This window comes from Oryza sativa, chromosome 10 (assembly GCF_034140825.1).
Source record: "Oryza sativa Japonica Group chromosome 10, ASM3414082v1".
NCBI classification, from domain to species: Eukaryota; Viridiplantae; Streptophyta; class Magnoliopsida; order Poales; family Poaceae; genus Oryza; species Oryza sativa.
In genome coordinates, this window is record NC_089044.1 from 7670332 (window position 1) to 7691820 (window position 21489).

General features: G+C 39.2%; 1 protein-coding gene across 1 annotated transcript; it reads left to right on the forward strand.

Annotated features, from left to right (window-relative positions):
- On the forward strand, positions 1-12080 carry LOC4348271 (ABC transporter G family member 51-like). Its single transcript, XM_015757711.3, has 24 exons — positions 1-710; positions 820-940; positions 1641-1729; positions 1968-2052; positions 2202-2364; positions 3454-3530; positions 3609-3753; positions 3829-4130; positions 4208-4486; positions 5238-5554; positions 5649-5809; positions 5927-6030; positions 6149-6305; positions 6392-6484; positions 6825-6952; positions 7032-7364; positions 7448-7738; positions 7828-7911; positions 8928-9061; positions 9150-9377; positions 10371-10542; positions 10614-10701; positions 10861-11027; positions 11343-12080. The coding sequence occupies exons 1-24, from the start codon at positions 379-381 to the stop codon at positions 11607-11609; spliced, it is 4317 nt and encodes a 1438-aa protein (XP_015613197.1). The 5' UTR covers positions 1-378; the 3' UTR covers positions 11610-12080.
- Positions 12081-21489: the final 9409 nt, after the last annotated feature.

The window sequence follows — 21489 nt, forward strand, 5'->3', positions numbered from 1 at the left end:
CCGATTTTGCGGTTGAGGATACAAATTTGACTTATATTTAAGGGAACTTTTTTTGGCTGAAAGTTTACGTGCAATTGGGCTCCCAAGTATTCACATGGCCCAGGAAGCTCCCAAGGAATCCATCTTCGAAACGAAAGCCCAAAAGCTCGGTCGGATCCTAAACCCCCGGCAAGCTACGAATCCCTCGGCCTTGTGTAAGACGGTAGTAAACGTGCGCCACTTGTACCCCTGGCCAGCCACCACCTGCTTCCTATAAATCTATGCCCCTCGCCGCAACGCGACGCTCCCTATTCTTCCTCCGCAAAAACCCCAGACTAGTAGTGAGGCCGTTCCCGAACTCCTCTCCGCCTTCCCCCGACAGAGATCGCGGCGGCGGCAATGGCGTTCGCTGCGGGCGGCATCGACCACCACGTGGCGGTGGATGTGGAGGGGGAGGAGGAAAGCAGGAGGAGGGCGGTGGCGGAGGAAGCGGACCTGCTCTGGGCGGCCTTCGAGCGGCTCCCCTCCGCGAAGCGGCGGAGCCACGCCGTCGTCCTCCCCGATCCCGACGGCCTAGGCGGCGGCGACGGCGGCGGAAGAGGAGAAGGCCAGTTGGTGGACGTGCGGAAGCTCGACCGGCCCGGGCTCCAGCGCGTGCTCCGCCACGCGCTCGCCACCTCCGAACTCGACAACGCCAACCTCCTCCACGGCATCAAGGCCCGCTTCGACGCGTACGTAATGGGGGGCTTCGATTCTCCGCTTCGCTACAAGCGTGAGCGTCTCTAATTAAGATCTAACTGCTTTGTTTTCGCCGGCTTTCAATTTGCTGGGATTGTGCAGGGTGGGATTGGAGGTGCCGCGGGTGGAGGTGAGGTTCCAGAACCTGACCGTATCAACAGATGTCCATGTCGGCCGGCGAGCACTGCCCACTCTTGTCAACTACGTCCACGACATTGCGGAGGTATAGTGATCTGATCTATAGATTTGCTATTACGTGTTTATGTGGTGCATGGCGCGGTAAATGGGGAAAGGATTTAATAGGCAAAATAGACGAGAGCGATGCTACAACACTCCATGTGAATAAAAGTGACCGAAGTAGTAGCTTGTATTAATTAGTTTGTTGTCACAACTCACGCGAGCTTGTCTACTCCTCTTCCCTTAATGCGAAACTTAAATTAGATCACGTGTATTTACGGCTATGAGATGCAACTACATTAATTTGACTAATTGGCTGGTTGGTTTGTGACTTTGTGTGACCCTTTTGTTTCGCCCAGATGACCCATATGTATCTGTTTATGGTTTGTGGTGCACGGAAGTCAGAATTTAAACGGTTGTGGTAGTTTGGATATGGGCAGTTCTTGTTAGATCAGAGGCTGGATTTCCCATATTTGCATTAGTTGTTTTTGCTATGGAATAGTCATTCTGCATCGCTACTTATGATTATTTGCTGTCTTTGTTCGAAATAGATGAAAGCTAGCAGAGACAAAGACTACTCTATTAGCTGGTTGGCTGGCCAGTGCAGTATCACTTACTATAGTTGCCAGTTTAAAACGTGGATTCTTAAATAGCTTAATTTTACTTCATTAACCATTCATCATTGTGATATTGTACTTTGTTGAACTCTTGCTGATATACCCTTTTTATCATTTACTTGTAAGCAGAGAATTCTTATTAGCAGCCATCTTTTACGTCCTGACAAGCACAAGCTGGTTATTTTGGACGACGTTAGTGGAGTTATCAAACCTGGGAGGTGAGAAACTTAGCATACAGAGAATGCACATGCATAACGCTTGATGCATTTACACTAGTTTGGAAAAAAAAAAAGGAAACTGTTTGTTTGCATGGCAATGTGCTTAATCTTGACATCTCACTGTTTCCCTTGGAATTGTGATATATTCTTATATATGCATGTACCTATTTGATTTTTAAGAAATGCTATTTGGTACAACTTGTTGAGTCTGTACTTTTGTTTTTGTGTGTGGTGCAAGAATGACGTTGTTGTTGGGACCTCCTGCATCTGGGAAGTCAACTCTTTTGTTGGCTCTTGCTGATAAACTGGATTCTCAGCTAAAAGTGAGTATCTCCAGCCTCAACACACGCATATACGTGTACATTTCAGTTATTTTGTCCATCTTGACTAAAGTTAATTCTGTCCTCTAGAATGAAATTCATAGTTTCTCATGACTTATTTTCCCCCCCAATTTGTATTCACCTTCCAACAGAAAAGTGGAGAAGTGGCCTACAATGGAATGGCTCTAGATCAATTTTGTGTACAGAGAACTTCTGCTTATATCAGCCAGACAGATAACCACATTGGAGAATTGACAGTACGAGAAACTTTAGATTTTGCGGCAAAATGCCAGGGCGCTAGTGAAAATTGGCAAGGTTGGTCTTATTTACTAGTTCATTGTCCTTTTATGACATGTTTATAATAAAAATACTACATGCTACAAATAATTCCTTGTTATTACTTCAAAATTAGTAAATTATGCCATGAAAATATAAAGAGAGGTTAAGTTAATAATATCTTATGAAACATTATTGTTTGCTCTACATGATATTTTCCTTTCAACATGTTTGGTGCGTGCACATACGCTTATTTCTGATTTGGATTATGCACACCATGTGCTTACTTCCATATATGTTTCTTAATTCTGTTGCATTTGGTTGTTCGGTTTTGTGGTAGCTGATATATTATGTTTGACAACAATCAAAATCTCAATTAATGTTGTACCACTTTGGCCTGTAAGATAAAATGTTTCAAAGAAAAAAGTGACCCTGCTCTCAGTTGCTTCTAGAGTCTAGAGAGTGCATCCCAATAGCCATTTTCGTAATGCAAGTATTCTGTTTAATAAAAGAAGCACTTCTTAGGGGAAAAAATAACCTCCATGAAAATTGAAATTTCTATTTTTCTGGCCATTGTTTTTATGATTGTTCAGTTTGCAGATTATGTGATGATCCATGCCTCTTATGCCAGCCAGGCACTGTAAAATACTTGCAGATGCCCTTCTATTTAGGCACATTTAATTCTCTATAGAAACTAATATGAATGGGAGCTCATTTAATATTAGCTCTGTTTTTTTAAACTTTTCTAGTAATATAACATACAACTCGGTTTGCTATTCTTTCAAAAAAAAAGAGGGGGTGGGGGGATACCTGATCTGCATTTTTGTTCTTTTCAATGTCATGTCATTTACTAAGTCTAAAACTAATATTTGTTGTGCTGGACCATATTCTGAAGTGCTTCCCATGTCTTGTTCCTGGAAACCTTTTAGCTGATTTTCAGTGTCACAAAACATGAAGCCAATTTATACTTCTGAAATACTGTTTGTTAACAAGTAATTGTTGTAGAAATTTATGTCTCGAATGCTTGTAATAGCAACATAGTTAGGCATTTGCACAAGCTATTTTAGTTGTTTTCATCTTTTTAACTTGTTTAGGTACCAACTTACACCTGTTTTTGTCTATGTGTAGAGTGCCTAAAAGAATTGGTCAATCTTGAAAAGGAAAGGGGCATAAGGCCAAGTCCTGAGATAGATGCTTTTATGAAGGTTCGTTACCTAATTTTGTGGTTAAACTTCTTACATGCCATATTTCGTTCTGGAAAGTGATTTGTTTTGTGTGGCCAGACTGCATCATTCCGAAGAGAAAAACACAATCTTGTCTCAGACTATGTATTGAGAGTGCTTGGGTTGGATATATGTGCTGATACCCCTGTTGGCAGTGACATGGAAAGAGGTGTCTCTGGTGGCCAGAAAAAACGAGTTACAACAGGTTCCAACTACCATTACTTTCTTTGTTCTACATTACTCGTGGTACATCTCTCCTGAACGTGATGCAATCTTGCAGGTGAAATGATTATTGGACCAAGAAAAACCCTTCTCATGGATGAAATATCGACAGGTCTTGACAGCTCAACAACCTTTCAAATTGTTAACTGCATGAGGAACTTTGTTCATGAGATGGAAGCTACTGTGCTGATGTCACTTCTTCAGCCCGCACCTGAGACATTTGAATTATTTGATGATCTAATTCTGTTGTCAGAAGGAAAGATCATTTATCAAGGTCCTATCAAGCATGTCGTGGACTATTTTAAATCATTGGGATTTTCATTGCCACCTCGGAAGGGAATTGCAGATTTTCTCCAGGAGGTATTGTTTTAGTCTGCTTATTCCATAGAAGTTGGGGGCATGCTGAAGTTTACATGCAAGTAACTTTTTTTTTCCAGGTGACTTCAAAGAAAGATCAAGCTCAGTATTGGTCTGATCAGTCCAAACAACACATCTTTGTTTCTGCATCAGAAATGGCAGCTGTATTCAAAGAATCCCAGTATGGTACATATTTGGAGGCTAATCTAAGTAGTTCGTGTGGTAATAAAGATTCTGCTCTGGTTCTTCCCAGGTCGAAATTTGCAGTACCAAAATTTAGCCTTGTTAGAGCATGCTTTGCCAGAGAGCTTATTTTAATAAGCCGTAATCGTTTCCTCTACACTTTTAGGACATGCCAAGTACGTCATGACTCTCATTACTTCTTTTAATAATTTATTAGAACAGTTAATTTTGTTAACTACGAGGAACATGCATATTGATTTTTACAATATATGGACTAGTCTATGAAGCATGAAATAAATTTATAGATTTTCCTGTTATAATCTGTCATAGTGGCCAATGTCTGTGAAGGTCAACCACAACAAGCTCATCCATGATACATCAAATCAGCACTATTGCAGCATGCATCAAATTTATTTGGGTTGGGAATAGTTAATACTAGAGGCTTGAAAAGTCACAATCTTAGACACTAACGATGGTAAAAAAAAGTTCTTCAAATCTTTAGTATGTTTTTTTACATTATTTTTTCACGTAACCTTTTCTTAACAGAATTTATGCTTTGTTTGTAGAATTTCATGTCATATTGTTCTAGTATTCAGCACTCAGTACTTCTCCTATTGCTTAAGTTGGCATTCAAACGCTCCCTTAAGATTGCATTCATGTTTGGTATAAAAAAGTTATTGAGGCAGAAGTACTTCAAGAATATTACATGTTGCGTTACTTTTATCTAGTTTATAAAGGGACTTGCTGTTTTATTTTTGCCATATTCTTGTCACCTGTAATTTGAACATACAGAATTTTATACATGAATGGCTATCATTTCATTTCACTTCTACCAAGTCATGATTTGGTTGATAAATATTATGTGAAGTCATGTTATCATTTTCTTCACTTGGGGTTTTGAGCAATAGAGTGATTTTTTTTTTTCAGGTTGCTTTTGTTGGGATCATTACATCCACACTGTTTCTCCGGACAAGATTACATCCTGTTGATGAGCAAAACGGGAATCTTTATCTGGCATGTCTATTTTTTGGGCTTGTGCATATGATGTTTAATGGTTTTACAGAGATGACCATGACTATTTCTCGACTTCCAGTGTTCTATAAACAGAGAGATAATTTCTTTCATCCCGCATGGGCTTTCTCACTTCCAAATTGGATACTAAGAATTCCATATTCCTTTATTGAAGCTGTCGTATGGTCATGTGTAGTATACTACACGGTAGGCTTTGCACCAACGGTTGACAGGTATACCCAGGACATGTACCCTTTTGATCAATTTGCTTAACTAGCTACATCTCTTGTATTTGTTCATGTCTGTGATTAAACATACCATCTGCAGATTCTTTCGCTTTATGTTGCTGTTATTCTCTATACATCAAATGGCATTGGGCCTTTTCCGAATGATGGGAGCTATTGCACGAGACATGACCATCGCTAGTACTTTTGGATCTGCTGTCTTATTGGCAATTTTTCTTTTAGGAGGATTCGTTGTTCCTAAAGGTTGATATTTAGTACCATTATCAATTTTTGCTTGATTATTCATTAATCTGACCTACATTAAATTGTTTTACCAAATTATTATTGGCGAGGATACATGACTCCTGCTGTTTAACATAGGGTTCATAAAACCATGGTGGGACTGGGCGTATTGGATTTCACCATTGATGTACGCACAGCGTGCTGTTTCAGTTAATGAGTTCTCAGCATCCAGATGGTCAAAGGTCCATTTAATTGTATATGCATATTTTATTCACTCATCCTGACTTGCCTGCCTTTTACTTTAGTTGTGTTATTCATTTTCTTTTTAACTGTCTGCTGTTCATAATTTTTTGGTTTCAGGTATCAGTTTCAGGGAACATGACAGTTGGAACCAATATTCTTATTTCACACAGTCTCCCAACAGACGATCATTGGTTCTGGATTGGAGTTGGCGTTTTATTAGCCTATTCCATATTTTTCAATATTATGTTTACTCTTGCGTTGGCGTTCCTTAATCGTGAGTATTGAGATGATAAAATCAAATTCTAAAATAATATTTGGCTGCCAGTTGTTTTAATTTCTGAAATAACTTTTCTTTTAAAGCCCTTCGAAAGCCACAGTCAATGGTTCCTTCTGATGCTGGGGATGGAAGAGATGTGCATATAAATACTGACTCCAACAAAAATACGATTGGAGGTGATTTTCATATCTATCTGCAGCTTTGATTTTTCTATATTAAAATATACACAGTAGGTTTTCCCAGTTCTTTCTGGCATATTCTACTTATGCTCTTTCACCCTACTAAACATTGTAATTGTATATGTGGATCACGTCACCTAGATTTACTTAAGAGTTGAATGATGGCTGACTGGCTGTCTGATTTATGGTTTATTGATCTTCTAACATTCTTCAGCATTAGTAAAATGGTCAGATGGATTTGTATTTATAACAGCATGACATTCTTATTGTCCATCTGATTTACACTGAATACACTTTTACTTCAACATGTAACAACTTCTATGGAACTAAATTGCAGAAATATTCGAGAACAATGATGGATTTGAAGGGCAGACGGAGTGCAAAAGTAAAAAGGGAATGATACTACCTTTTCAGCCACTCACCATGACGTTCCACAATGTGAACTATTATGTCAATATGCCAAAGGTGACTCACTTAAAAATCTAGTTCTCTTATTTATTGATCTTACATGTTACCTCAGCTAAAACTGTATTTCGTTAAACAGGAAATGCAAGCAAAAGGTGTTCCTGAGAAAAGACTACAGTTGCTGTCTGAAGTTAGTGGGATATTTAGGCCACGTGTCCTGACAGCATTGGTTGGTGCAAGTGGTTCTGGGAAGACGACACTTATGGATGTTTTAGCTGGCAGAAAAACTGGTGGCTACATAGAAGGTGATATCAGGATTTCTGGCCATAAAAAAGAACAGCGAACATTTGCCAGGATAGCAGGATATGTTGAACAAAATGACATACACTCGCCACAAGTAACAGTTGAAGAGTCTCTCTGGTTCTCGTCAACCCTGCGGCTTCCAAATGACATAAGCAGAGAAACAAGACATGTCTGTTCTAAACTTTCACTTAAATTTTATATCCTAGGAGTGTTTGCTCTTTTTGCTGATACATAATCCTAATTTACCTGCAGGCATTTGTTGAAGAAGTTATGGCATTGGTAGAGCTCGATCAAATTCGGTATGCATTAGTTGGAAAACAGGGTTTAACAGGCTTATCGACAGAGCAAAGGAAACGTCTTACTATAGCTGTTGAGCTTGTTGCAAATCCTTCCATCATTTTTATGGATGAACCTACATCTGGTTTGGATGCGCGAGCAGCTGCCATTGTGATGCGCACTGTTCGAAACACTGTTGATACTGGTAGAACTGTGGTCTGCACGATACACCAGCCAAGTATTGATATCTTTGAGGCATTTGATGAGGTAGTGGCAGGGATAGTGTTGCATTCTTTGTTTTGTTTTTAGTTGCATATTGCCATCGTTGGTCGTGCTGACTATTTGATTTGATGCAGCTACTCCTGATGAAACGAGGAGGTCGAGTAATATATGGAGGTTCACTTGGTGTCAACTCAGTTGACATGATTAATTACTTTCAGGTAATACATAGAGAGTGTTACACAGCTGCATTATTCCTTGTTAAAACTAGGTTCTTTTCACAGAATATCATAAAAGGGGAGATTATACGCAATAGTGTTTTTGTTATTATATTGTTCTACTATGTTAGTGGGATGTAATAGTTTCTGTAAACAACTGATATTCCTTTTTTTTTTGGTACCCTATGTTTCTGAACACTCTTGAACATTATTTGTTCACAAATATTTGACACCTTGTATTTCCATTTTGCGCTCCCTAATTCCCCTTGCCCCTCCTCCCCCTACCAGATATTTAGTGGGATATCAATAAGCTTAGTTCTTAATGACATACTCCCTCCTTCCCAAATTGATCATCAAATAACTGTATGGACACGGATTTCATCGGAATACAATTAATGCAGCATGGGAGAATGTGTGCATACTAGGGTGTAATTGGCATGGTGTTTTAATCGATGCATGTATTGTGGGACAATGTGTGCATGGTGTCTTCATTGAAGATCATTTTGGGATGGAGAGAGTATCATTTTTGACAAATTTGATAAAATCACTGGTCAAAAAGTGTTAATGCTGCCTGCCTAATTAGATTTTCATTTGCATGCAATCATGATGTGAAGAGCTTTACCCTTTTTAGAAAGTGTTAACCTTAAGCTATATTTTGTGGCATATGGCGTTTATTTAAAAGCTCTGGCCCTACCAAATATGACTTCAATACATTAGTAAGAAAGGGAACACCAACAGATGCCATTATGGCTTGTTCAGGAGTTCATCCATTCATGTCACTGATTTGTTTTCTGGAAATTGAAAATTACAAAGTCAAAAGCTGCAAGTCTTTGGTCAATTTTGGTTGTCGAAAAAATTAGTTACCATCCTTAACAACTGGTGTCTTACCAATGATTGCTAGTTTACTTCTGTGTTTGAAATACGTGAGCGGTTTTAATATTGCTCTCCAGTGTCAACCATCATTAATCTCAATTTATAATGATCATAAACTAACTTTTTATAAAATATTGACAACACAGGGAATTCCTAGGGTCGTTCCTATCACTGAAGGCTACAACCCAGCAACCTGGATGCTTGAAGTTACAACACAAGCATCTGAAGAAAGGCTTGGCATAGATTTTGCAACAGTTTACAAGAACTCATATCAGTTCAGGTTATTCCTAGTGCATTAAATAAAATACCTCCAGTTTTTTCTTCTAATTGTTGGAATTCAGTTAATAAACTAATTTTCTATACTTTAGGAACGTGGAAAACTTAATTGTAGAACTAAGCATTCCAGCTTCTGGCACAGAGCCTTTAAAGTTCTCATCGGAGTTTTCACAGAATCGCCTTACTCAATTCATGGTGTGCCTGCGCAAGCAAAGTCTTGTTTACTGGAGAAGTCCAGAGTATAATGTTGTGCGGTTATTTTTCACATCAGTTGCTGCTATAATATTTGGTTCAATATTTTGGAACGTCGGGATGAAGAGGTAAATCTTCAACGCAGAACTTCTCAAATACTCCTTCTGGTAAAAAAGTATATGGTGTTTGACTTGTTTTATGGTCTTCAAGGTGTTACTTTGAGCACAAGTTTTTAATAGAATAAGTTTATCAGATTATTATAGTACTTTTCAAGACAAATGTACACAACTTTTTTTATGTTTTCAAGCAAAATATTTTAAAAGTTGATGACCAATGTTTCAAAAGTTCGACTAAATGTCCAAAATATCATATATTTAAATTTTCACCGGATGTTGTCCAAGGCGACCAGAGGGATTATTTTCTTGTATGTCTTATGTATATTTATGTTTGTTCTTAGTAATCATCTGATAGCAAAGCATGTATTTTACTTGAATAATTTATTCATGGAAGGGTTGCACTATTAGCTAGAGAATTATTTCAATTTGTTCCACCTAGCCACAAAACTCTAATTTTGTAGAATTGATTCCCCAAGCTATATTCTTCTTTACTTGAGCCCAAGCACTGTTTGATTTTTTTTAGTTAACATCATTTATCATCAATAATTATATAAATGGACCCATCTAACTAATACCTTGATGACATGAATTCCAATTTGACCCACTGAAAGTATCATACCAATTTTGATAAAATAACCAACTGTTATTTGAATTCGATAACATTATTTGGAACATTGTCAAGTACATTAATTGTGCGCAAGAAGATCTCTACCTAAGCCATCCTAGTCTTCCTATGTGTGCTATATACCCATGTCAAAGTTGGTTCAGGATACTGTGAATCCAACAAAAGATAACTCTTTCAGAAGAGCCTTAATTTTGAGTTGCATCTGAATGGGTTAAGTATCTCCATTAGAAGTGTGTGTTCGACTGACAACTGAGCTCTGTATTGTCGACCCTAAATTATTTCTCCCAACCACTCGTATGCATGTATGATTTCTATGTATACGTGTTGGAATGAAGGTGAGAGGCATACACCATTTCACTTACATCAGTATTATTTTGCAGAGAATCCACAGAAGATATATTACTTCTCATGGGTGCTCTTTATGCGGCATGCCTATTTCTTGGTGTAAATAATGCTTCATCTGTACAACCTGTAGTTTCTGTTGAGAGGACAGTCTACTATAGAGAAAGAGCAGCTAACATGTACTCGTCATTCCCATATGCTGCAGCTCAGGTTTACCACGTACCTTTTACTGGCCTGGTTCCCATCTTGGTTGTTATCCTCCCTTAAAATCTTTCCTACAGGGTCTTGTGGAGATCCCATATATTGCAGTTCAGACACTAATATTTGGTCTCATTACTTACTTCATGGTCAATTATGAGCGGAACATAAGTAAGTTCTTTGTCACCAGAAATGTTTCCAATCCATATGGTCTTGCAGAGATTCTAATGCGCTTCCAGTCTTCTACACATAACGCAATTGGCATTTCTTTATGGTACTTTAGTCTTTTTCCCATTTTGTAATATGATAAAGTCGATCTTTTGATTGCAGGAAAATTGGTCTTGTACCTTATTTACATGTTCCTTACTTTTACCTACTTCACGTTTTATGGAATGGTGGCAGTAGGCTTGACACCTACTCAACACATGGCATCTGTGGTATCCTCAGCGTTTTACTCATTATGGAATCTTCTTTCTGGGTTCTTAATCCCACAATCTGTAAGACACTACAAGACATTATTTCATTCTACTTTTGTCTTTTTTTTTCTGTTGAATTATTTGTTAACAATCTACATAGGAAAGGCTTTACTTAATTATTTCCTGGAAAATCATGGAATGCATGTCTGATCAAATCTTTATGTTTTATTAATTTTATTGCTCTATTACCTTAATTTTCCCACGCTGATAGTTTTCGCCAGTTTTCATGCTGAGCATCTAATTTCAGTTGATGCATTGTTAAAAAATACCCTTTTGGAGCTAATCAGATAATATTTTTTAATCTATTCTGATTAATTTTTATTGACCATCTTACAGAGAATTCCAGGATGGTGGATCTGGTTTTATTATATCTGCCCAGTGGCATGGACCCTGCGAGGCGTCATTACATCACAATTAGGTGACGTGGACACGAGGATAGTGGGCCCTGGTTTCGACGGGACGGTGCATGAATTCCTCCAGCAAAACCTGGGATTTGAACAGGGGATGACAGGCGCCACGGTTGCCGTCCTCGTTGCGTTTTCGGTTTTCTTCTTTTCAATTTACGCCATATCCATCAAGATGATTAATTTCCAGAGAAGGTAACCACTCTACTGGACACCCTGGTGGCAGAGCTGATGTTTGGGTGTTGCCTTTATTGTGGATGAAGCACCAGTTAATGTGAGGACAATGTTTGCTGATGCAGCTAAAAGAAATATAGCTAATTTTGAGAGTAGCATTCCAAATGTATATATCGAAAGAAGATAGTTGTGCAATGTATATATTTCTTTTGCTGGTTTTGGAGAGGGATTTTTAAAACTCAAGCTTTGAAGCCACTATGCTTGATACTTATGTTGGGCATCTCCAAAATGTGTTGTGTTCCAGGAACAGAGTTCACTCCAACATACTAGGTTGTCTTAATTATTCCAAAACCGTGTTCTGATGTAACTATGGAAGTGTTCCTCTGTACGTACTCTTGTTGGGCATTTTCACTCTTGACGTGCTAGAAGAGTTCCCTCCAATACATTGTATGTCATATTCCGCTTCAAATATATATGTATATATCATGTTTATTTAGTATCATTGACACCATCCGGCCTTTTCCCTGAATGAAAAAAATCCTTCACAGCTCCAACAATGTCACTCTTAACGCAGCCCCAATTCCTTTGGTAGAACCTTGCCGGAAACCTGTCAGGCCCAGGTGCCTTGAGTGAGCCAATCTAAAACATCGCTGTTGCTATCTCCTCTTCCAAAAATTCCTTGCATAAATTGGCATTCATTTCTACCGATACCTTTGTCTATAAGAGTCTCGTGACTCTGGATTGGTCAAGACTTAGGTTAGCAGTACATATCGACTGAAAATACTCAGTTGCCATCTGCTCCATCTCGCTTGCCGTACTGTGAACAGTGCACCCGGCGTCCCGAAGTTTAGATATCTTGTTCTTTTTAGCCCTCCAAACAGCCCGGCTATGAAAAAAATTGGTATTGCAATCTCCTTTCTTCAGCCAGTTGACACGAGAACGTCGGAGCCATAGCATTTCTTTTCTGTATAATAGTTCATCGATGTTATCAGTTTCTTGGCGAATAGCAACATGATCTGTATTTGCCACAAGTAAGTCTGAAAGCTTCTTTCTTGCCTTGTCAAGTTCACGACCTACGTTTATGCACTTGGCCTTGCTCCAAGAATGCAGGGCTCTCATTACTTTGCCAAGAGCTTTCTTTATGTCTCCCAGATTCTGTTTTCCCCCTGAATCTTCCCAGGCTGAATTTATTACTTCCTGTAGTGCTGCTTCTCTTTCCCAAAATATTTCATAACGAAGACATTTCGTTTTGTGTTGGGACTGAGATTCTGTATCGAACTTTAACAAGATCGGGCAATGATCAGAGCAGGGTGAGATCAAATGAGATACTTGATAATCAGTGAAGAAATTCCGCCAGTTATCATCCGCAACTGCTCGGTCAAGTCGGACTTTCACATTGTTCCGACCCTCTCTTTTATTGTCATATGTATGCGACAACCCTTTAAATCCAAAATCAAACAGCTGGTAATTATGTAAAACATCCCGAAATTCTTGCATCTGTGCTTCGTTCCGGGGTCTCTTGGAAAAGTGCTAAAATTGCCACAACACCTCATTAAAATCCCCTATAACAAGCCATGGCAAACCAGAAATTTGCCTAATTGAACTCAACAGGGACCACATCAAGTGCATGTTCACCACTCTGGGTTCACCATACGCAAAGGCAGCATGCCACAAAGGTCCATCCAGAGACAATCTCACATACGCGTCAATATATCTTTCATTCATACTTAAAACTTCGACATGAACATACTCATCGCAAAACAAAGCAAGGCCACCACTCATTCCTTCACTACTAACCCCAGCAAAACCATTTAAAACCAATCTAGGAGTATTACGAAGGCATCTAACTCTTTCCACTTTTTTCCTAGTCTCACATAAAAAAAAACTATATGGGAACCAACCTCTTTCACCAAGGTACAAAGTTCTCGAACTGTCGCGGCATTCCCAAAACCCCGAAGTTCCAAGATAGGCAACTCATTGCTCCTGACGGGTCCCGTCATCGGGTCCCGTCAGTTTACCAGTAGCCACATGACTGGTTGCTTCCATATCCACCGCCTTGGCCCCCTCCACTGCATCTTTCTTGAACCTCTTCAGCACTCGTGCTGTGTTGCTAGGTACCACCTAGAGTTGCTTGTTGTCCCCTGTCAACTGCCCATAGCCCAAAAAGGCCGGTTGCACTCTCCCCATCTGTTTAGCAGCGCCCTGATCAGGAGATCTTCTCTTGAGTTGGCTATTACTTTCCTTAGTTGATCCATCCCCAAACGACGCCTGTTGGTGTAGGTTCTTTATCACTGGAATCATCTCTTCTGAGGGAAGTTGTGCAGCCTCTGTCCCTCCACGACCACCTTCTGACGAACTATCCTGCTGCCTCGCCACCTTCTTAACAGAAACCTGCAGATTGCAAGCTTGCTCTGCCAATTGTTGATCTATCTTCTCATCTTCCTCCTTCTCTCTGGATTCAAAACCATCCTGAGCATCCACCCTCCGGGGAATGGCTTCGTCCCATTGTTCTCCTTTATCTTGACACGACGAGGTTGAGCTTGCACTGCCCACACCTTTGAAAATGAGCTTGCACACAACCCCTGTACTCTGCATCGGCTTCACCTTATTGATCTTCCTCTCAAATGGTTTCAGAGGTGAACAACGCAGCTCTGCGGAGAATTGGAAAGGTTGAAAACCTGTGGCCAGTTTCCTATCACACTCCTTATCTGAGTGGCCAATTAAACCACATATGAAGCAGAAGTGTGGCACTCGCTCATATCTCAAATCAAAGTGCCGAACGACCTCATTACCTTGAACATTGATTTTAATGGCTAGCTTTGTTTTCAGGGGACGCTTGACAGGAAGATCCACTCATAAGCGGGAAAAAAAATCATGTTTGTTACGCCCGTCATCCTCCACATCCACTTCCTTGACCTGGCCAAGTTTGCTTCCATATAAAATTCCTCTTTCTTTCGTCATTAGAACCAGCGGTAAATCATATATCCTAACTGTTGGCGGCTATTAAATGCCTATTCTATGTCGCCAGTACCTGCATAATACTTGGATAATACAACATCCAACATAGTGATAGGATTTAACTCTAACATATTCCACGAGTGTTAGTGTATATTTGGATGCAAGTAATAAACCACTGAAGTTGGGAGAAAATTTAGATTAAAGTGAAGAATAATTCTATTCATATGAGAGTTGGGCTCCTAAACTCCATCAAAACAGCAAAAAATGGGCCCAACTACTGGAGAAATGGATAAGGAAGAGCGAGGAGGAGGCCCAGACTAAATCTGGGGACCATCTGGCCTAGCCCAGGTTGGTTCGGTCGAACCCTGGTGACCGCCGTTGGATCCAGGTTTTGGTTTAGACACTTCAGACGCTCTCTTGATGGCGGTTGCGGGGTATTTTTGACAATTCACATAGTTACAACCGTCATACCTGCCTATTTAAGGAGTTCACTCCTTCACTTCTCACACACACTCCAAGCTTGAGCTGAATTATAAGAGGCTCTATTGTACTTTATGTATACTAGAATTAGGGAGAGAGTAAAGTAGAAGAAGTCGAAGGAATTCTGAATTTGTCAGTAATCCTCTTCTATTTCTTATACTTTATTAATTATTCTGCTTTAATAGAAATATCATTATGAGTAATTAAGATTTACTTCGTGAGAATTATTCTTGGTTAGTTCCTAATTAGCGCGTGGGATCATTGTTCACTATAGTCCATTAATTTATATTGATTGCTTTAGTGTTTAGCTAGCGCTAAAGTAGTTATTAATTGCGTAGACGCGGTGTCTGAGTAATTAACTTCCGGTGATTGCTTCGTATCCCACAATAGGCTTGAGGTGGGTGTAGAGGTGGTGACAGCCCTCAATTACAAGTCCTCCCTGTCCGGGTACGCAGTAGAGTGACATCTGGGAGTAGCAGGATGGTCAGTGCCTGAAGTATCGCGTTAGGATTAAACTGAGTTTTCCGTAGACACTGTTTCTTACTAGTAAATCCTCTCTACCCTTTGCCTACATTTGCTTCATGCCCTTGGATGAGCCTGAAGAGCTGAACACACATGTTCCCTGATGAAATTGATACCTTGGAATACTCTCAGATGAAGTGCTACATTGGTATCTTCCGTATGCTTACGGATTTTACCTGTGATGTTAAGAAATACCAATACTAACCTAGATGGGAACTACCTCAAGGGGAACCTGTGACGGACTAGTAATTCCATCAAACTTTGCCACCATAAGAGCATCTTCTCTGTGCAGCCATGGGCCTCCCTGTACGATGAACTGGTAGACACCCTCCACTATGAAAGTAACAATGAACAAATTGTCTCTCAGAGACTTAAACTTATGTCAGATTTCAGCCTCCACGCCCGTGGCATATCATCAAAAAGAGCTGTCTGATTCGGCGTTTTCAGCGAATAATATCATTCCAGGATTGACCATTGTCCTGCTTGCTTGACCTCTTCTTCCTCTAAATTCACCTCAATCACGTCCTCTTCTTCATAGACTTCGCCTTCTGTAAATGCTCCAGGTCCCTGCAAATAGCTATCTTGCTCTTCTCTTTGAACCGAGCTTTGAGAGGATATAACCAGCTTGCATTTATCCCCCTATCTTTGAGAGGATATAACCAAAGCTAAAGCAGTTGGATCATCCACCGCCATCTTATCCCCCTACAACTTGTGGCACATCTTGGCCATGGCGTCGCTCGACGGCTTCGGGCAGGCAACCTTCTCAACGATGGTCCCTTTATCGCCCCCACCGTCAAAAGACGTCATGGATTGGATCTTGTTGCCTCGAGGACTAAACCCTAGAAACCAAAGCAGACCTAGCACCTCCATGGATTTCACGGGTTCAACCAGTAGCGGCGTAGTCCCCTCAGCTTTATACGCTTCAACTACCGAGTCCGATTTCTTCATGATCTCAAACCAGAAATACCATCCACGATCATATTTCCAACGTTTCCCAATATGAGATCCCATATGTTTGTTATAGGACATTTGCTTATTTGACCCTATTTCGAAGCCTAACTACCAATTTAGCCCTATTTTTCTAGTTTGCTTATTTGACCTTGTTTTTCGAAAACAAACACTCCGTTTGATTCTGTTTCTGCCACACCGTTAAATATCCATTAAAAAAAAAGAAAAGAAATATAATTACATTTCGTAATGACCAAAATACCCTCGAACCCTATCCAGACAACCCTATCCAGTCTCTCTCTCTTGTATTCTTCCTTCTCTCTCTCCCGGCGAGTGACGCGGTGGCGCTGGCTGGTGGAGGGAGCACCGACGGCGGTAGCGGCGGGCCGTGGAGGGAGGGGATCCGCGCCGGCACCGACTCGCGGAGGGAGGGCGGCTGTGCCGGGGCGTGGATCTACGGTGGTGACGGCTAGTGGAGGGAGGAAGCACCGGCGGCGGTCGCGGCGGGCCGTGGAGGGAGGGGATCCACGCCGGCGGTGGCTCGCGGGGGGAGAGCGGATGTGCCGGGGCGCAGATCTGCGGCGGCGACGGCTGGGGGAGGGAGCGACCGCCGGGCCATGGAAGACGGGGATCCATGCCGGCGGTGGCTTGCGGGGGGAGAGCGGCTGCGCCGGTCGCAAGTGGAGGTAGTGGCGGCGCGGCCATCATCGTTCCAGTGTTCGATGTAGTGGCCTTCCATGGCGTCGAAGCTGTTGACGATGAGGCCATGGCTGCCGGCAGTGGTCTTTCCTAGCTTCGCATCCATCTCCACGATCTGCGTGAGAAAGACGTGCGGGAACTCCAGCACGGGGAACGCCGCCGCGGCGCCTCGCGCGCCGTCAGCCACCAACACGACTTGCGGGAACATGTACACACTTCGCACCAAAGAACGCCACCGTCGGGAAGATGTCAAATTGTCTTGTTCACTTCAATTTGTGAAAAATCTGTCAAATTGTAATTAAATTTATCAAATTGATTCAAATTTGTCAAATTGAATTCAAATCCGTCAAACTTGTATTGAATGTGAAACATATGTCAAATTAATTACAAATTTGTCAACAGATCTGAATATATACATGTTCTGACATAATAAAATAGGGCCAAATAAGTAAGGACAAAAAGGACTATTTGCTCCTAACTTAACACCGTTAACTCATCTTAACGGAATAGGGTCAGATGGTAGGTTCGTTTTCGAAAAGCAGGGTCAAATAAGCAAACTAGAAAAAGTAGAGTTAAATTAGTAGTTAGGCTTCGAAACAGGGACTGTGTTTAGTTCACTTCAAACTTTCAATTTTTCCGTCACATCAAATGTTTGGACACATGCATGGAGCATTAAATATGGACGAAAAAAACCAATTACACACTTTGCATGTAAATTGCGAGACGAATCTTTCGAGCCTAATTACGCCATGATTTGATAATGTGGTGCTACATTAAACATTTGCTAATGACGGATTAATTAGGCTTAATAGATTTGTCTCGATGTTTACAAGCGAAATCTGTAATTTGTTTGTTATGATTAATAGATTCGTCTCGCTGTTTACAGGCGAAATCCGTAATTTGTTTTATTTTTAGTCTACGTTTAATATTTCAAATGTTTCAAATGTGTATCCGTATTAAATTTTTTTTTTTGCCAAAACAACTAAACACGGCCAGGGTCAATAAGCAATTGCCCTGCTTGTTATAGATACCATAGTAGATTATCTCATCTGGTATCCTTACCTTATCCGCTAAAGATTTATTGGTATGGCGGCTGTACTGGGAATCGAACCCAAGCAGAAGACCAAAACAGACCTTCCAAACTCGATTTTCCAACCGGATCACACCCACGGGTGAAATCCCTGAAGCGTTTTTCTGCAAATCGGAGTAGAACTCCATCTAGATCCATCTCTACACAAGAAAAATGGCTGCCGCCTCCTGGTCGCCCAGGCGCCGCCAAAACCCTAGCATTCCGTAAAAAACGGAGCAAATTATAATAACTTTTTTTTGGGGGAAATTATATTGTAACAAATATATGTATAAAGTTATGTTTTAATTTTTAGTATTTATATTAAAGTTATAATTTAGTTATAGTATAATCTATCTATTATTATATACTAAAAATCCATTAAACTTCCTGCAAACGCTCTGAAACCGCCACGTGACACCCCTACAAACGCTCCTATACCGCCACGTGGCTCTCTAATAAATTAGAAGAATTATAAAAAAAGCAAAACATCTAATCATTGGTTTTCATTTAATCTGGTGGACCCATTATTTTTAACCGTTAGATATAGCATAAAAATGTCAATTAGATTTATTATCTTCAGAAAGCCACACATGGCACGTACGTGTACGTCAAGTACGTACGTACTCCATCCGTCCAAAAAAAAAGGCAAACCCTGGATTTCCGTGTCCAACGTTTGACTGTCCATCTTATATGAAATTTTTTTATAATTAGTATTTTCATTGTTGTTAGATGATAAAACATGATTAATATTTTATGCATGACTTGTCTTGTTAATTTTTTTCATATTTTTTTTAAATAAGATGAACGGTCAAAAGTTGTACACGGAAACTCAGGGTTTGTCTTTTTTTTTACGGACGAAGTACATATTTTGTACGTGAGCCCCACACCTTATTTTCTATTTTTCTTTTGCACGAACACATGAAAAAAATAAAATTCATATTTCAGCCCATATAGTTCGGAGTATGTACGTTGCACATCAGATAAAAACCACATTAAATAATTCTAGGCTTCCAGCCCATAGTTATACAAATATAAGTTATTTTGAGTTGTATTGTACTCTACTCACGTCATCGAAATATTCATAAAATATCTCAATATGTGAATAATATACATTATATAATTATCTAATTGTATATCACTTAATAATATGTATTAATAAATTAGAATTTCATTTTCAAAAATAAAAACAAATCCAGTTATGAGTAACATTAAAAAAACTCCAGTTGTGAGTATCATTAAAAAAATTACTCCCTACTATAAGAAAATACTGTTATATCAGAATAATATTACTAAATTATCATAATTACACCCTACCAATCAAATACCTAATAATTAAAAAAATTACTAAAACATGATAAAAAAAACACTTGAAAAATATTAGTGCACTAACCATCTACACTATTCATTAAAAAAAAGGAAAGTTATTTTTTTATTAATTATACTATTAATAATTTTAATGTTATGATTTAATAAGTAATAATATTATTTATTTGCTATTTTTTTATTATACCGTTTAGCCATTCGAAAAAGTGCTCGCTACAAATAAGGGAGTAACTAATCCCACAAGCATTTTAGAACACACTCCTAAATTTATTACACTTAGATACAAACACAATATGTACTATACAATATACTTGGTCAATTCTAGCCTAAAATATCAGTTGTATATCCTCACTGATCTCCATATATGTAAGTTTTATATACGAGCCATTATCCACTAATCGCCAAGTCATATTACTTACGAGAAATATCAATCGTATATACTCATTGATCCCTATTTATGTAAGTTTTATATACAAGTCATTATCCACTAATCGCCAAGTCATATTACTTACGAGGTATCTGTGCACACAGTGCATATAACGATTAGCTGAGATCTAATGAGCATGTGTGTCATCAAACACTGAAGATAAGGCAATACTAAGTGCGAAACTGTCAACAAATTATAGATAAGTAGAGGATGCAACCAATCCACCGCAAATAATAGTTGACTACAATTAGATTGCGACAACGAGTAATAGCATTCCTACACTCCTATAGATGCTTATAAGATGTCATGTGATGCTCTAATTAGATAGAATCTAAGAAAAGTTATAAAAAAGCAAAACATCTATCATCGATTTACACTCAAAATCGGTGATCCATTATTTTCAACCATTAAATTAGATATATGACAGTAATACATTTGCCCTAAAAACTGTCCAATCTGTCCTTACATACACACACAACTCCTACATATGTACGTACGTACGCAAGAGATAAAAAAGAAAAAAAATAGTATATGATCTATCCCATCTAGAAGTTTTCTTCCTCTTTCCAACTATAAGGTTTTTCCCAAATTGATCATATGCATAGCGACAACTCCTAGCGATATGGAAAAAAAAGACATGCCATGGCGCCGCCTCATGCCACCCATTGCTCCACCCTCTTCTCGTTAATTTATTTGAAGTATTTTTTTTTACTAACGATGTAAAAAGCAATAACATGAGCTCATATAAATGCGTGCATATGCAGTGTATGGATACACATACGTACGCTCTATCCCTATCCCTATGATAGACAAATATTTGTTCGAACAAGCATAGGTGAAATAGATGTATACTATATAAAAAAAATAAAAACTTGTATTAACTCATATGTTAGCGAAGATCACAGGTTGAGCAAATATTTTTTACGTGGTCCTCACCATTGACTGAAGCTATTAGATTTGAAGTAGGATCGAATGATCAACCGAGCTAATTTTTAAAAGAGAAATAAATTATGTCTACTCTATACAATAAATTGACTCAAAGACATAAAAAAACTATTTTCATCATCTCCATCTTCTTTCACTCACACCCTAAACAACGCCAAGCATGGATCTCAATTGACCTACTTACCAATGCAATTCTTTATAAAATTATACACCTCGCTTATCTTGAGGAGCGCGACTATATCAATGCGGAACCCAAGAATAAAGGCATCAAAGAAAAAATCTTAACGGCTACCATCGGCTTCACCCGATGACTTTTAAAGAGGCATTGATATAAGTTTAATGATTTTATCCAGTTAATTGGTAGAAGCGGTATTTTTAAATATTTATATATAGATTTGATACCTGTAAGTTATTGTATTTGGTATGAGGTAGAGATGAACTTTTTTGGTATTAATGATGTATTTGGTTTATTTTTGATACATATATAATTCTATCTATTAAAAAGACCTTCATATTTAAAGACAATGATAGTAA

Bases quoted from the DNA above. Each gene is read 5' to 3' on its own strand.
- LOC4348271 (XM_015757711.3), top strand. From the start codon at position 379: ATGGCGTTCGCTGCGGGCGGCATCGACCACCACGTGGCGGTGGATGTG. The intron at 5,810-5,926 runs GTTGATATTTAG...TGTTTAACATAG, and splicing joins AGGATTCGTTGTTCCTAAAG to GGTTCATAAAACCATGGTGG. The intron at 11,028-11,342 runs GTAAGACACTAC...ACCATCTTACAG, and splicing joins GGTTCTTAATCCCACAATCT to AGAATTCCAGGATGGTGGAT.